The sequence below is a fragment of the Symphalangus syndactylus genome, chromosome 18 (assembly GCF_028878055.3).
Source record: "Symphalangus syndactylus isolate Jambi chromosome 18, NHGRI_mSymSyn1-v2.1_pri, whole genome shotgun sequence".
Taxonomy (NCBI): domain Eukaryota; kingdom Metazoa; phylum Chordata; class Mammalia; order Primates; family Hylobatidae; genus Symphalangus; species Symphalangus syndactylus.
This window is the reverse complement of record NC_072440.2, coordinates 19508199-19523520: the sequence shown is the minus strand read 5'-3', so window position 1 is coordinate 19523520 and position 15322 is coordinate 19508199. Positions and strand designations below refer to the sequence as shown.

The 15322-nt window shown below is 40.7% G+C and overlaps 1 protein-coding gene across 14 annotated transcripts in view; it reads left to right on the top strand.

Moving 5' to 3' along the window:
• The window catches only part of TNRC6B (trinucleotide repeat containing adaptor 6B), a 294090-nt gene that overhangs the window by 227094 nt on the left and 51674 nt on the right, over positions 1 to 15322 (top strand). For 6 of the 14 annotated variants that reach the window (XM_055252754.2, XM_055252745.2, XM_063622884.1 and 3 more), the window contains 6 exons: positions 1151 to 1309; positions 4461 to 4636; positions 8093 to 8167; positions 9009 to 9054; positions 11015 to 11163; positions 12135 to 12305. In XM_055252754.2, coding sequence (XP_055108729.1) covers positions 1151 to 1309; positions 4461 to 4636; positions 8093 to 8167; positions 9009 to 9054; positions 11015 to 11163; positions 12135 to 12305 — 776 coding nt within the window. The remainder of the gene's footprint in view (positions 1 to 1150; positions 1310 to 4460; positions 4637 to 8092; positions 8168 to 9008; positions 9055 to 11014; positions 11164 to 12134; positions 12306 to 15322) is intronic. The other 8 variants (XM_063622887.1, XM_055252753.2, XM_063622886.1 and 5 more) reach the window with 3 other exon arrangements.

The window sequence follows — 15322 nt, the reverse complement described above, 5'->3', positions numbered from 1 at the left end:
GGTCTCTTCCCAAAGGTGATCTCTTAGAAGTTTGTGTCCCATTCAAAAATTTTACAGAGAAGGGATTGTACTTCGTGTACTGTTCTTCACCTTGCTTTTCTCATTATACTTATAGCTTCCAATTTTAGCATATAGTCTGCTGCTTAATTGCTTCATATACAGTATTTCTTTTTTTTTTTTTTGAGAGGAAGTCTCACTCTGTCTCCCAGGCTGGAGTGCAGTGGTGCAATCTCGGCTCACTGCAACCTCTACCTCCCGGGTTCAAGTGAGCCTCCTTCTCAGCCTCCCGAATAGCTGGGATTACAGGCATGCGCCACCATGCCCAGCTAATTTTTGTATTTTTTGGTAGAGATGGCGTTTTGCCATGTTGGTCAGGCTGGTCTTGAACTCCTGACCTCAGGAGATCCACCCGCCTCGGCCTTCTAAAGTGCTGGGATAACAGGCGTGAGCCATTGTGCCCAGCCTTTACGCAGTATTTCTTTTATGGGTGACCCACAATTGGTCTAACCAGTCCCCTTGTGGTGGATATTTAGGTTGTTTCCAAATTTTTTCTATCAGTGATGTAGTGAGTATTGTTATCCATGTAATTTCACCTATTTTTACAAGTATATTTATGGTATAATTTTCTGGCAGGCTGGGCATGGTGGCTCATGCCTGTAATCCCAGCACTTTGGGAGGCCGAGCCAGGCAGATCACAAGGTCAGGAGTTTGAGGCCAGCCTGGCCAACATGGTGAAACCTTGTCTTTACTTAAAACAAAAAAAATACAAAAGTTAGCTGGGTATGGTGGCACATGCCTGTAATCTCGACTACTCGGGAGGCTGAGGCAGGAGAATCGCTTGAACCTGGGAGGTGGAGGTTGCCGTGAGCCAAGACCACGCCATTGCACTCCAGCCTCGGTGACAGAGCAAGACTCTGTCTCGAAAAAAAAAAAAAAAATCCTGGCAGTGGAGTTACTGGGTCAAAAGTTTTAATGTGCATCGGATTTTTTAAAAAGTAGCATTGCCAAATGCCCCTCACATGAAAGTTGAATCTATTTACATTTCTACCAACAGAATATAGGCATGCCTGTTCCTTCCACCTTCACCCCACTGGATATTATGGCATCTCATTTAACAAATGATTCTTAGAGACATTTCCTTTCTTTATAGTCTGGAGCAAAAGCACACCACCTGCTCCAGATAATGGTACTTCCGCTTGGGGTGAGCCAAATGAAAGCAGTCCTGGGTGGGGCGAGATGGATGATACAGGAGCATCGACCACAGGCTGGGGGAACACGCCCGCCAACGCTCCCAATGCCATGAAGCCTAGTAAGTGTGAAGCTTTTCATTTTTGAGGGATCCTTTTTTTTTTTTTTTTAATTGAGATGGAGGTTCACTCTTATCCACCCAGGCTGGAGTGCAGTGGTACAATTTCGGCTCCCTGCAACCTCTGCTTTCCAGCTTCAAGCGATTCTCCTGCCTCAGCCTCCCGAGTAGCTGGGATTACAGGCGCCTGCCACCACGCCTGGCTAATTTTTATATTTTTATTAGAGATGGGGTTTCTCCATGTTGGTCAGGCTGGTCTTGAACTCCTGTCCTCGTGATCTGCCCGCCTTGGCCTCCCAAAGTCCTGGGACTACAGGCATGAGCCACCGTGCCCTGCCGGGATTCTTTGTTAAATGTTTGTCAAATGTCAGATTTGAGAATCTGACATTTTGTGAGGGCTGTTTAGTTTTAAACTGTTGATTCAGTGAGATTCAGGACCTTGAGTGTTAAATAATTAGTTAATAGCAAACAGCTGTGGCTTGGCTTGGTGTTCCTTAAAATGTTTAAGGTGAATTAAAAATCGTAAGTTAATTTTGTTGTAAATTTAGTATCTGGACAGAATTGTAATTTTGATGTGATGCTCTTTTAGCCCAGTGACTATGTGCTCACCATATCTAGCTTGCATTTCAACTCATTTGTTAGTATAATTTAAAACGAGTTCCTGGCTTTTAATGTGGAACACGATCTGTGCTGCCCAGTGACTTCATCCTTCTGCACCTTCCTTTGCTTTTGTCTCTTTTCTTCCACATAAGAGCATTTCAGATTTTTTGAACCTGGCATAAATTTCACTTCAATTTTTTAAATGAAGAACGTCACACTTATTCAGAATCATTGAAAATCTAAAATCTAAGCTGTATTTGATCCAGCTGGCGATGTGTGGTCACAGTAATGAGCAGAACTCTATGGACGGAGGCTATGGAATGTCTCATTGACTGTTCCTAAATTCAAGTACCTGTTTCCACTTATTTTTGTAACTTTCTTAAAAATGTTGCAACGTCTCTTTTCTACCATATAGCAGCAGATTTAAGGGATTATCTTTTGACTAAATAATGAACATTTCTGGAATGACCAAAATTCAAACAAGATAAATCCTGTTAAGTTTATCACATTATATTCAGGACTCTTAAAGTGCCACATAAGGGAATATGATATTAGCTCTATTCTGGAAATTCACACATGTGTATACATAGTAATTTGACTACATTTTAAAAATCATGAATCTCCTCGACCTCATTAAAATAGCTAGCTTTATGAAAATTTTGTTTTTATCATTATTTCTATTGTGAAATCAGTCGTATCATCATGGGAAATGTAATCTAGTAGACTTGAAATAGATCCAAATGCTGTAGGAAGATGTTAATCAGACCCTGGGCACAAAGAGATCCTTTAGCAGTATATTCAGGATTTTCATGTGTCTTTCCCAACCTCAGGATCACCTCTCTTCTATCATAAAACCACTTTTCCTAAGATTCTAAAAATGTCTTCTACTCTTCAGGATCATCTGTAGTTATAGCACACATCCTTTCTGTGGGTAAGTTAAATGTGTAATGTGCGGAAGAAAGGGCTAAACCATCATAGTCTACCAGTTGATGGAGACAGTTACCCTGTGATCTTCTCTAGCCTGTCTTAAATTTGATGTTATGAATCCTGTGATTAAAAATTAGACCTCTCTTATCTTTTCTATAAGAAACATTTGTTAGAAGTTTAGCTTGTCTCTCTAAAAGAAATGTTCACTTGCATGTCTTCATTCTTCTAAAGGGGTCAGTATGTTATTTATATTGGGTTTTTAACTCGTGTTGCTTGTCAGTGGATGGTATAAAGCCTATGCTTGTATACTATAAATCATAAATATGGTATTATATAAATTTATAATCCTGTATACAGAGGCAGCAGTCCTGGTTATCAGCAGCACTTCCAGCAGCAGGAAGAGGAGCATCCCAACCCACCCCCTTGTGTACAGACAGCCCCTTCCTGTGGCTACAATGAACCCCACTGGGAGACTGTCAGATTCACCTGGGCCTTGCTGGGGGATGAGATGCCACAGTTAGAAGAAATTAATTGCCCAGTGCCTTATGTACTTGGCCCGAACCTACTTGTCTGTCATAGGCCTGATCCTACAGGGTGGCAGCTGTCCTTCAAGGAAAGGCTTGGAAGAGCCAATTTTCTGCCCTTAAACTCTTCATATAAAGCTATGTACAAATCAGAAGACTTTCATAAATGTCCTGTCATGTGGGAAAGTAGAGGTGCAGATGGAAGTTTCCAGGCAAGAGAATGTGTTTCCTTTTCTTTCATCATTTTGTACAGTATTATTACTGCAAAGTATGTTTTGATTCTGTACAGTATTTTCGGAGAGAATTAAGGGCTTATTCCAGTCTTCAAATTAAAGATCTTTGTTTAGGATGGGATACTGATGTCCCACTTCCTCAAACATTAAAGCCTCTTGGATTTCTCTCTGCTTTCCTTTCTCCCTTCCTCTCCGTATCCTCCACATTTTTTCCTTCTGTCTTTTCAAAACCACTACATATATATTCTTTGCCTCTTTAGTATCTAATACATTTCAAGTATGTCGTTCTAATACATTTTAGATTTCCATGGCTATATGTGAATTTTTCTTCTTTCACCATAATTTTGATATTCGAAATCTTACAAAAATTTTCCCCCTTTTCGTGTTCTGTTCGTCTCTGCTTCACCCCAAGCAAGCTAGACAGTTGTCCTTTATCATACCTCGTATTTATAGTGTCCGTTGTATATAAAGTAATTACTGAACGGAGGATAAAACTAGGGCTACGGTAAACCATGTTCATTAAGAGGAACAGATTTCTCTTAATTGAGATGTGAAATTTCTTGCCAGGAATGTTGTGATAAGTTCTTTTCAGTTTTGAAATTCCTGTCCAACTTGGTGCAAGGGAAAAAGCATTGATCCATAAATCAGGAGGTCTTGATTCTATGGTTTGTTAACTTTCTGTGTATCATTGAAGCTTTATGGGTTCTAGTTTCCTGCTCTCTAAAAAATGAGTAATAATATTTGCCTTGCCATGTAGATGGAGTAGATAAAATTACAAAGACACTTAAATGCTGCATCTGCAAGGAATTATTATTCTGATGATTGTTTTATATAGCTGTTGCAAAGAGTTAATTCATTCTTTCCTTAAAGATTCCAAATCTATGCAAGACGGCTGGGGGGAGAGTGACGGGCCAGTCACAGGAACTCGCCATCCCAGCTGGGAAGAGGAGGAGGATGGAGGAGTCTGGAACACCGCTGGCTCTCAGGGCAGTGCTTCCTCCCACAACTCAGCAAGCTGGGGACAAGGAGGAAAGAAACAAATGAAGGTAGCCTGCTTTAGAAATGTTCGGGCTTGCTCATTCGCTCTGAGAAGGCAGAACTGAGGTTTTGTTTTGTTTGTTTTTGTTTTGAGACAAGTTCTCCCTCTGTTACCCAGGCTGGAGTGCAGTGGGACAATCACGACTCACTGCACAACCTCCTGGGCTCAAGCAGTCCTCCCACCTCAGCCTCCCTAAGTAGCTGAAACTATCACCACACCTGGCTAAATTTTGTATTTTTTAATAGAGACAGGGTTTCGCCATGTTGCCAGGATGGTCTCAAACTCCTGGGCTCAATTCTCCTGCCTTGTCCTTCCAAGGTGCTGGGATTACAGGCATGAGTTACCATGCCTTGCCAGAACTGAGGATTTTTAAATGAAAGATACGAGGCAACTGGGGTCCTCAAGGTCTTAAGAAAGGGGAAAAATATTTTCTTGCAAACAAATAACTACTTCCCTTTTACCGTCTTCCTTTCCCATGACCTTGAAACCTTGAACTATAAAACTGTTGCTGTGGGTAAAATGAAGTTTTCAAAGATACGAGATATTTTTCATTTTTAGTTTCCACATTCTAATAATCTGTTGGAGGCTCTCAAGGCATACTTTATAAATGCTTTTGCATTCTAAAGCCAGAGAAGTCCTTCCAGTAAATCCCCATAGATATGTAGGAGGGAATCCAAAGGAGGATAATGCTGGCTTCTCCCGTGGTGATCAGCACGTCTTGATTTTATCTGATTTCGGAAATTCCAAGACCCAGAACCCTTCTCCCGACAAATGAAATACCAGTGTGTACTTGTCTGCTATAGCAGCTAAACGATTTCTCCTTTTTTTTTGAGACAGAGTCTTGCTCTGTTGCCCAGGCTGGAGTGCAGTGGTGCAGTCTCAGCTCACTGGCAAGCTCTGCCTCCCAGGTTCACACCATTCTCCTGCCTCAACCTCCCGAGTAGCTGGGACTACAGGCACCTGCCACCACGCCTGGCTAATTTTTTGTATTTTTAGTAGAGACGGGGTTTCACCGTGTTAGCCAGGATGGTCTCGATCTCCTGACCTCGTGATCCGTCCACCTTGGCCTGCCAAAGTGCTGGGATTACAGGCATGAGCCTCCGCGCCCAGCCTAGCAGCTAGATGATTTCTCTACATCATATACCAGGTTGTGTACTAAACTTTTCACCTTCTGTGTGAAAGTCCTCATCACAGTTTGATGAGGACTTTGGTTTTCAATCTAGAACAGTAGTCTTTGAGCCTGAACCAGTGTCTTGGCAGACCCTCTCTTTTTTCAATTCCAGATTTTCATTTGACAAATAAAATAGTGGAAATAAGAAATGGGCATCCAATACTCAACTTCAACATGAGAGTCTTGGCACCCTATTAAATGGTTCACAGCTAATATTCTCCCACGTTTCAAATACCAGATGCCATCTTAGAGGTCTTCCCATGTCTGAGGATTGGGCCTTCATCCCTTTGCCCTTTGCCTATAGGACACTAATTTTGTAGACGACTCTTTTATAGCATAAGAATACAGTTTGTTTCTGTTTAGAGATGTTTTTCTTAAGCAGTCACTTACGGTTTTTCTTCTATTAAGAGCTCTTATTTCTTTAGTCTAGTCACAGAAGGAACTATTCAGCAAACTTTTCAGGATTCCTTGCACTCTTAGGTTGTCTAGTGTGATTTTGGCTTTCTTTTGGTTATTTACAAATTAACAACGAGACTAAATTAACTGATTGAAAGGGACTAATAAATACCCCACTAGGGTGACAACCAAGATTTAATTAATTAAGTTAATTGAGAATTGACTCTTTCAGCCCCAGTACCAGTGATTCTGACTTTTCATACCAAGGGCATCTTTTTAAAAATTGTGATAAAATACATATAACATATAATTTACCATAGCATACATTTTTAAGTGTACAGTTCAGTGGCAGTAAGTATATTCACATACTTATGCTGCCATTTACCGCCATCTATCCACAGAACTCTCCATCTTACAAAACTGACCTCTGTACCTATTAAACAGTAACTCCCCATTCCCCCCTCCCTCTAGTGAGGGCTTTTTTGACCTTAAAACCTGTACTAGCTGGCTGCAGTGGCTCATGCCTGTAATCCCAGCACTTTGGGAGGCTGAGGCAGGTGAATCACCTGAGGTCAAGAGTTCAAGACCAGCCTGGCCAACATGGCGAAACCCCGTCTCTACTAAAACTACAAAAATTAGCTGGGTGTGGTGGCAGGCACCTGCAATCCCAGCTACTTGGGAGGCTGAGGCAGGAGAATTGCTTGAACCCAGGAGGTGGAGGTTGCAGTGAGCCGAGATTGCGCCATTGCACTCCAGCTTGGGTGACGAGCGAAACTCAGTCTCAAAAAAAAAAAAAAAAACCGCCCCCCCCACACACACCAAAAAAACGTGTACTAAACTTAAGTACTTTGTCACTTTCAAGGATAATAAAATTGATTTGATAACTACCATCACGGGCTGGGCACGGTGGCTCACACCTGTAATCCCAGCACTTTGGGAGGCCGAGGCAGGCGGATCAGGAGGTCAGGAGATGGAGACCATCCTGGCTAGCATGGTTAAACCCCATCTCTACTAAAACTACAAAAAATTAGCCAGGCGTGGTGGCGGGTGCCTGTAGTCCCAGCTACTCGGGAGGCTGAGGCAGGAGAATGGCGTGAGCCTGGGAGGCAAAGCTTGCAGTGAGTCGGGATGGTGCCGCTGCACTCTAGCCTGGGTGACAGAAAAAAAAAAAAAAAAGATAGCTATCATCACAACATAGAGAATTTTCACCTGTGAAATACACAAGTGCACAAAGCCCCACCCCACCCAATCCTTCTCATAGTTACCCCTCACAGAAGTGAAAGTGGAGCTCGTGGTCAGTGCCTTGTTCAGGGGAGAAACTAGTTTGTCCCATTAAAAAATTAAAACCTACCTGTGCCCTACTTTGCCCAGGAGATCAGCAATGGTGTCTTCCACTAGGTCTCTTTACCACCAGGACCAATGTCTTTTATGCTGTGAAACAAACAAAGGAAGCACTATGAGTTCCTCATAATGCCTAGTTTAAATAGGCTCCTTTCCAAATGACATGCACTGACATCAAACTGTTTTCTCCTAACATAAACCAGTTTGGGTTACGAGGAGAGCAGCCTAATGAAAGTGAAAGTAGTCGTGTACAAAACTTCTGTTTTAGAAAATTATATCAGACTTCTTTCTATTTAAAAACAAAAGTACCAGCTGAGCATGTATTTTTCCAGTTACTTCTGGTTCAGTGCAGTAAATTTTATAAAAATGAAAACGTAGATATAACTAGGGCTTATTAATCAATTTAACTAACATAAAATATCAACATAATTTTAGTTAAAGAGAAATAGGATTTAAAAAGGTAAACTCAAGTCTACATTTTCAGTCTGTATTAATAAAACTCAGGAGGCTGAAATAAATTATTTGGTTCTGAGGTTCCGTGTTTCATTTCTGTAGTGCTCACTCAAAGGAGGAAACAATGATTCATGGATGAATCCTCTTGCCAAACAGTTTTCAAATATGGGATTGCTGGTAAGTTTTATTTTTTTCAAATGTATAATGTATCCCAACTTTTAGGTTTAATATTAATACAAATTTTAAGACAACTGCCACATACAGTACAAAATTACAGATTTAAAAACTAGTTAAGCAATGTTCTTGATCTTTTGAGTTAAGTAATATTTCTCTTCTTATTCTTAATGACATACTCCAACATTTAAAGGTTATGGCTTTTAAATTTGTAGTAATTGTGTCCTTTTCCTTAGAAGGATAGAGAAGAAAGAGGCATTTAAAATTTATACAATTGTTTCCGACCACATTACTGTACTAGTTTTCATATTACAATTTTTTTAAAAGCCAATAATAAACTAGAAAAACTATACTGGGACTAATTACATAGGGAATTCTTGTAGAATTTCTGATTTCTTTATCTCTCGGGAATGTTGTGGGGACACCCTGTCCCTGGTTGCCAAAAGACAAATGACTTGACTTGGCTGCACAGTTGAAGGTTTGATGACTTGACAAGTCACGAGAAGAAGTTGTCATTATTTGGCGGCCACTCACGGAATTTGATCCTGGCCTGACTAGAACTTAAGGACGGGGGTTTATTTCTTCAGGCAGCTGTTTATCTATTGCTCTCTTTGTAGACTTATTGAGACTAACTGTATGTGAAAACTGAATTGTAGGAATATAGGCCCAAACAGCAATCAAGCTAGCATATTAAAAATGTTAATGTCTTCATTACCGTTAAGTTCATTTCAGAGAACCTTCTATAGTGCCAGTAGTAAGATGTGGCTCTCACGTGAATAATGCCACTTCTTTGATTCAAAGATGTGCATCCTTAATTCTCTCTCATCTGTTCTTTATTTTTCAGAGTCAGACTGAAGATAATCCAAGCAGCAAAATGGATTTGTCTGTAGGTGTGTATTACTCCGCTGAAAAGAATGGAGTGTATCAGTGTTACAGTGTCCTTTTGGCATCTCCTGCCCAATTTGAGTAGGGGTGGGTGCAGTTCATTAGACATTGACTGAGCACTTACTCTTTGTTAAGGTACTGTGCTAGACACTGGGTAGGGATAGAAAACTCAGATGACTGCAGGAGTCAGCAAAGAATGTAAATGAGTGATGTGTGCCAGGTATAAGAACCTGGGACGAGGCCGGGCATGGTGGCTCACACCTGTAATCCCAGCACTTTGGGAGGCCAAGGCGGGTGGATTACGAGGTCAAGAGATCGAGACCATCCTGGCCTACATGGTGAAACCCCATCTCTACTAAAAACACAAAAATTAGCTGGGCGTGGTGGTGCGCACCTGTAGTCCCAGTAACTCCGGAGGCTGAGGCAGGAGAATGGCATGAGCCCAGGAGGCGGAGGTTGCAGTGAGCCGAGATTGTGCCACTGCACTCCAGCCTGGCAACAGAGCGAGACTCAGTCTCAAAAAAAAAAAAAAAAAAAACAAACCTGGGATGAGGTGGCCACGGGTTAACTGTGGAGAATCCACCTGGAAGAATCTGCCTTGCATGGCTCCTAGCAGTTGCTGCTCTGGAGGAATCCAGGCTGAGCTATGACGAGTCTTTCAGGAGAGGCCAGAAATTCAGATATATACTGGCATTATGATTTTTGTATTTATTGATTGATTTTTTGAGACAGACTCTTGCTCTGTCAACCTGGCTGGAGTGCAGTGGTGTGATTTCTGCTCACTGCAACCTCTGCCTCCCAGGTTCAAGCGGTTTTTCCCACCTGAGTCTCCCGAGTAGCTGGGATCACAGGTGTGTGCTGCCATGCACAGCTAATTTTTGTATTTTTAGTAGAGACGGGGTTGTGCCATGTTGGCCAGGCTGGTCTCGAACTCCTGACCTCAAGTGATCCACCTTCCTCGTCTTCCCAAAGTGCTGGGATTGCAGGTGTGAACCACTGTACCCAGCCCTGATTTTTAAATATCAGAACTAATTCGGGTCTCTTAAAATGCTCTATGGGGCCAAACAAACTATGTGCCAGATGTGGCCCTCAAGTTGCCAGTCCTGTCTTTACCAGGATGCTTCATTATTGACAAACTCTCACATTGCAGCTGGAGTGGAAGCAGTGTTAGCCACTAGTCTGTGGGGTTTTCATAGTAATGCTCTTGATCACCCTGAGGAACTTAAAAATAATCAAACTAAAAAGAAATGAAAATAATTCTGGGTAGTAAAGGAAGTAGGTAGTCTTTGATCTGTGATATTTCTAAATAGGAGAATAATTAAAACATAAGTTTCCTGGGGGGGCACTGGTTATGTCAGCAGATGACAGCACATTTATAGAGTTGTGAAAGAAAAGTGGTATAGTTATGGCACCTGGGAAATTGCACCGTGTAGGTAACGTGGACACATCTTCTGTGTTCAACTCTTAAGTTCTAAATTTTAAGGCAACCACTGTGCCTCTTTGATCTTTTTATTCCTTGTAACTGTGTTTCACCCAGACCATTTATCTAGATGATGCTAAAATAGCAAAAACAGACAACTTCTCTCCCTGAGGACATTTGAATTTATGAGCAAGATGTGTTCATCAAACACGTCAGTAACCAGTCTAAATGTTTTCTTAGCCAGATTTTTGCCAGGTTATCCCTAAGGCTCTTTCAGTCTTCCATGGAAAACAAACTACAACAGATATATGTTTTGTTTTGTTTTGTTTTTAAATAAATAAATAAATAAAAAGGACCCATGTGTGTTCCAGGGACAAACACCAGCAGCCTGGACCAATGAGAGTTTGTCTCGTCTCATCCCGAGAAATAGAAATATTAATAGCTCATACCTGGCACCCCCATGAGGATAGTGGGGCAGGTCACTCTTGGTTCATGGGGGAAACATCGATTCTGGAAATTTTCACTTTGTTTATGCTACTTTTCAGGAAGCCTTTCAGATAAAAAATTTGATGTGGACAAGCGAGCGATGAATCTCGGGGATTTTAATGATATCATGAGGAAGGATCGATCTGGGTTCCGTCCACCTAATTCCAAAGACATGGGAACCACAGATAGTGGGCCTTATTTTGAGAAGGTGAGTTGAGTCCTTTGTTTAAGATAATAATTCATGAGAACCGCTTTGGTTCCCATTTGTCTTTTGATAACTGATTCTGGAGGAAGCATAGAATTACTGAACTAGATGAGCAAAACACAAACATCACCTGCATTAACATGGTGACCTGAAAACCATTGGTGTCAACAGGTGATTAGGCAAGAGCAAGAACCATCTGTCTTTAGCATGTGTGTATTAGAAAATCTGAGTTTTGAGAAATTCATGAAGTGTGGAAATTTTAGAGATAAATTCACTCTGCATTCTTTTTTCCGCTGCTGTGCAGCTACAAAATAAATTTTGGGATTTTGTGCAAATATTCCATGTCTCCTAAGGCCTTGCCTTCTTCTAGTTTTGAGATAACTCTGTTGTTATCTTTCCCCAGTTCCCTAGCGATCTGTGTTTAGTTACAGTGGTATACTTTTCAAATTCTCAACTACCTAATTTACCCAAGCAGTTTCTACCTATTGGTTTTGATGTTTAACATTTCTAATGGTGGGAATTATATCTTGATTCAGAATACCAATTTGCTCTGTTCCTGGTCTTCAGAAAGCAGTTAAAACCAAAATTTTTAAATCTGGCACGTTTTGATACTGTTGTTGCTTGTCCAGACAGCAACATATTCACAAGATTGGCCTGGCTTCTGTTTCAGCAGCCACATTGCTGGAGTAATCAATATTAGATGCATAAAAATAAAGTGTCTGGCAATTTTTATCTTAATGCAATGGACAGAATGTTACTAACTTAGAGGAAAAGAAAAATCTATATCAAAGATGACAGATGGTGTCTGTTGGGCCAAGTGTAAAGATTATTATCAGATCCAAATTCCATCCTCGGTTATTGCTAATACACTCTAACTTTGTTTATTGCTAGTGTTTCTCTCTTTTCCCTTCCTGCATTCTGTTGCTTCACTAACCAACACTCGTTGTGATTGGCTAACTCCTACTACTTTTCAGCTGACTTTGCCTTTCTCCAATCAAGATGGGTGCCTTGGGGATGAGGCTCCCTGCTCTCCCTTCTCCCCTTCTCCCAGCTACAAGCTGTCTCCCTCTGGTTCCACACTACCCAACGTCAGCCTTGGAGCAATCGGCACAGGGCTCAACCCCCAAAACTTCGCTGCTAGACAAGTAAGGAGGCCTCTCAAATTTATAACTGCTTGGCTATGGCCTCGCCTTGGTCCTGGTCTGCAGTTTATTGCATCATTTGTCTGTCTTGGGAAATTTGTTGATTACTGAATGCACAGAATGATATTAAGTGTAGGTTCTAGATCTTTCAGCCCATAGAACCCATCTCTCTTCATGTTTTTCAACATGGATTTTATTTTAAACCTGTTTTTTTTTGTCTTCTCATTTTTGATCATAAGTTCATATTTAATAAGTAAACTAATAACTAAGGAAAATGTTAAAGGGCTACATAAGTACCTTAGACAATCTAACTTAATGCATTTGCCATTTTAAACATTAGATTAGATAAGTAATACTTTGGAGATCTTTTCAATTTAATAAAGCTACTAATTTAAAAATAGCAAAACTAGTATGATTAAGTATTTGTGGGTTATGGCATCTTGAAGTCTAGTGTCTTTAACTGTAAAATATAATAATTACCCAGAGAAGGGTAACTTTAAATAGTAGATAGTGAAGCTTTGGGAAGAATGGGTATTGCTGAGACACAGCAGTGTTTCGTGGCACCTGAGGTTGGATCTGGCAACCCTCCAGGGAAGGGCTGTGCAGTAGAAACAAGACAGGCAGGGCTGGGAGGATCATGCCTCCTCACCTTCCCAGGCCTGAGGGTGCACAGCAGGACCCTGCCTGCCTTCCCACAGTAGCTCTGTTGTAGTTTTTGTGGAGAAAACCAGGACTTTGGAGTCACAATTCCTTTGCAACAACAACCCCAGCAGTGATAGCCATACTTCTGTGATCACTTACTTGTCACTGTGACCTTCACCTCAGGACGTTGTGGGAGGACGTTAATTATACAACTTGTAATTATTAGTTGCATCCACATGATGGATGTCTGTTCTGTCTCCATATGATGACTTCCACATACACGTTACGGGATGATGTGAAGCAATACCTCTGACACCAGTTAAGTTGCACATAGGTCTCTTATATGCTTTCTAATTGCTGCCTTAGCACATTTTAAAAAATGGATTATACTATATCCATGTGTTCGGTTGGTTATTTCTGGATTGGGAGTTACAACTGATTTTTTATTTTCTTCCTTTATATTTCATCATTTTCCTTACTGCTTCCACAGAGGACATGGATATATACTCTTTATATAAACAGGGAAGAAATGATTATATTGATGTTTTGGGGGTTCTTTTATTTTGAATCGAGGTATAGAAAACATGAAATAGGCATAACATTCACAGTTAATGGTGATTGTAAATGTGGTGGATCACATGATTATCAAATGCCATTTGTACATAAATTAGTATAGTAGACCAGCCAAACTAGCTGAGCATTAGGCTCTAAAAAAAGTCATTCTTATTTTTTTTGATCTGTAGATGGCTACAAAGTCCATCGTTAACCAGGTTTGTGCACATGTTCTATCTAAATATGGACATGGTTTTTAAAGACTATTTTCGTACAGAATTATTTTAATATACTTCATATTAATAAAATTTAAGATTTCAATTTTCCAAATCACAGATTTTGGTTAGCTTAGTAATTTTGTTTTTAATTTGTATGCTTTTTAGAGTTAAACAGTATAGTTGAAGCATATATCACCAGACTCAGGTAATTGTAAAAGCCTCTTATACAACAGTAGAGCTTTAGTAATAGCCACAGAAACCTGCGTTAGCACATATACAAGTGCCTTTTTTCTCCCATTTATTTTTCATTTTTTATTTATTTTTTTTTGAGACGGAGTCTTGCTCTGTTGCCCAGGCTGGAGTGCAGTGGCACAATCTCTGCTCACTGCAGTCTCCACCTTCCGGGTTCATGCCATTCTCCTGCCTCAGCCTCCTGAGTAGCTGGGACCACAGGCTCCCGCCACCACGTCCGGCTAATTTTTTGTATTTTTAGTAGAGACGAGGTTTCACTGTGTTAGCCAGGATGCTCTCGATCTCCTGACCTCGTGATCCGCCCGCCTCGGCCTCCCAAAGTGCTGGGATTACAGGCGTGAGCCACTGCGCCCAGCCTTTCTCCCGTTTATTTTTTAGAGACGGAGTCTAGCTTATGTTGCCTAGGTTGGTCTCAAACTCCTAGCCTCAGCCTCCCAGAATGCTAGGATTCTATACCTGGGCTGTATAAGTTTTTGATTACCCTTTTCCTAATTTCTAAATATTTTTAAAGACCAAATCTGTATGATTGCCCGTGAATACATCACTGTGCAAAAATAGCTATATTGGGGCCAAGAAAATGAGTGGTTTGTGATGCCCAGCTTCCATATTAAATTACAGACAAGGCATTTTTTGATCAACTACTGTGGACTTACCTATATTATTATCCGTTCCAGATATATCATAGTGCTTTGTGTGGCTGTAGGGTCACTTGATAATGAAAAGCCTAAAACCTATGGTGGGGGAGGGTGGAAATTGTCTACTGGGAAGAGGAAAGTAGGAATTGATTTTACAGAAGCTTAAAAAGCAAATTCTTTTCAATACTTGTTATTAAAGGAGAGGTTGAAGTTTAAAATGACCCTCAGGAAGCAATTTTGTATTTGCCAAAAGATGGATTCTGGCAGGAACTTTAGTTACCAGTAACTCCACCGTCCAAGGACCAGTCATGAATAATTGACATCTAATAACTAAGTCATTACTTTGATGATAAAATGAGAAAGATCGTAGCAGAGTATCCTTGGTGAAATAAATATTTCCTGTTTTCTTGGGGATGATCAGGGTAGCGAAGCTACTGACTGCCACAGTGTGAGGAAAGTTAGGGCTGAGCCATTTCACTTTCGAGTGGCAGTTGGTAAGACAGGAGCAGTAGAGATGTTAGAGTTCCTAGAATTAAAGGTCTTCTCATGTTTAAACAACGCTTTGGGAGACATAAAATTCATGATGGATATTTGAATTACTTTTACGAGATACACAGATTTTAATTGCCATTTCGACTTTATGTTTAGAATCATTTTTATTTTCAATGCTTTTAAGTTCACTAATTTCCCTGCAGCAGTCCCTTAATCTATTTTTTAATCG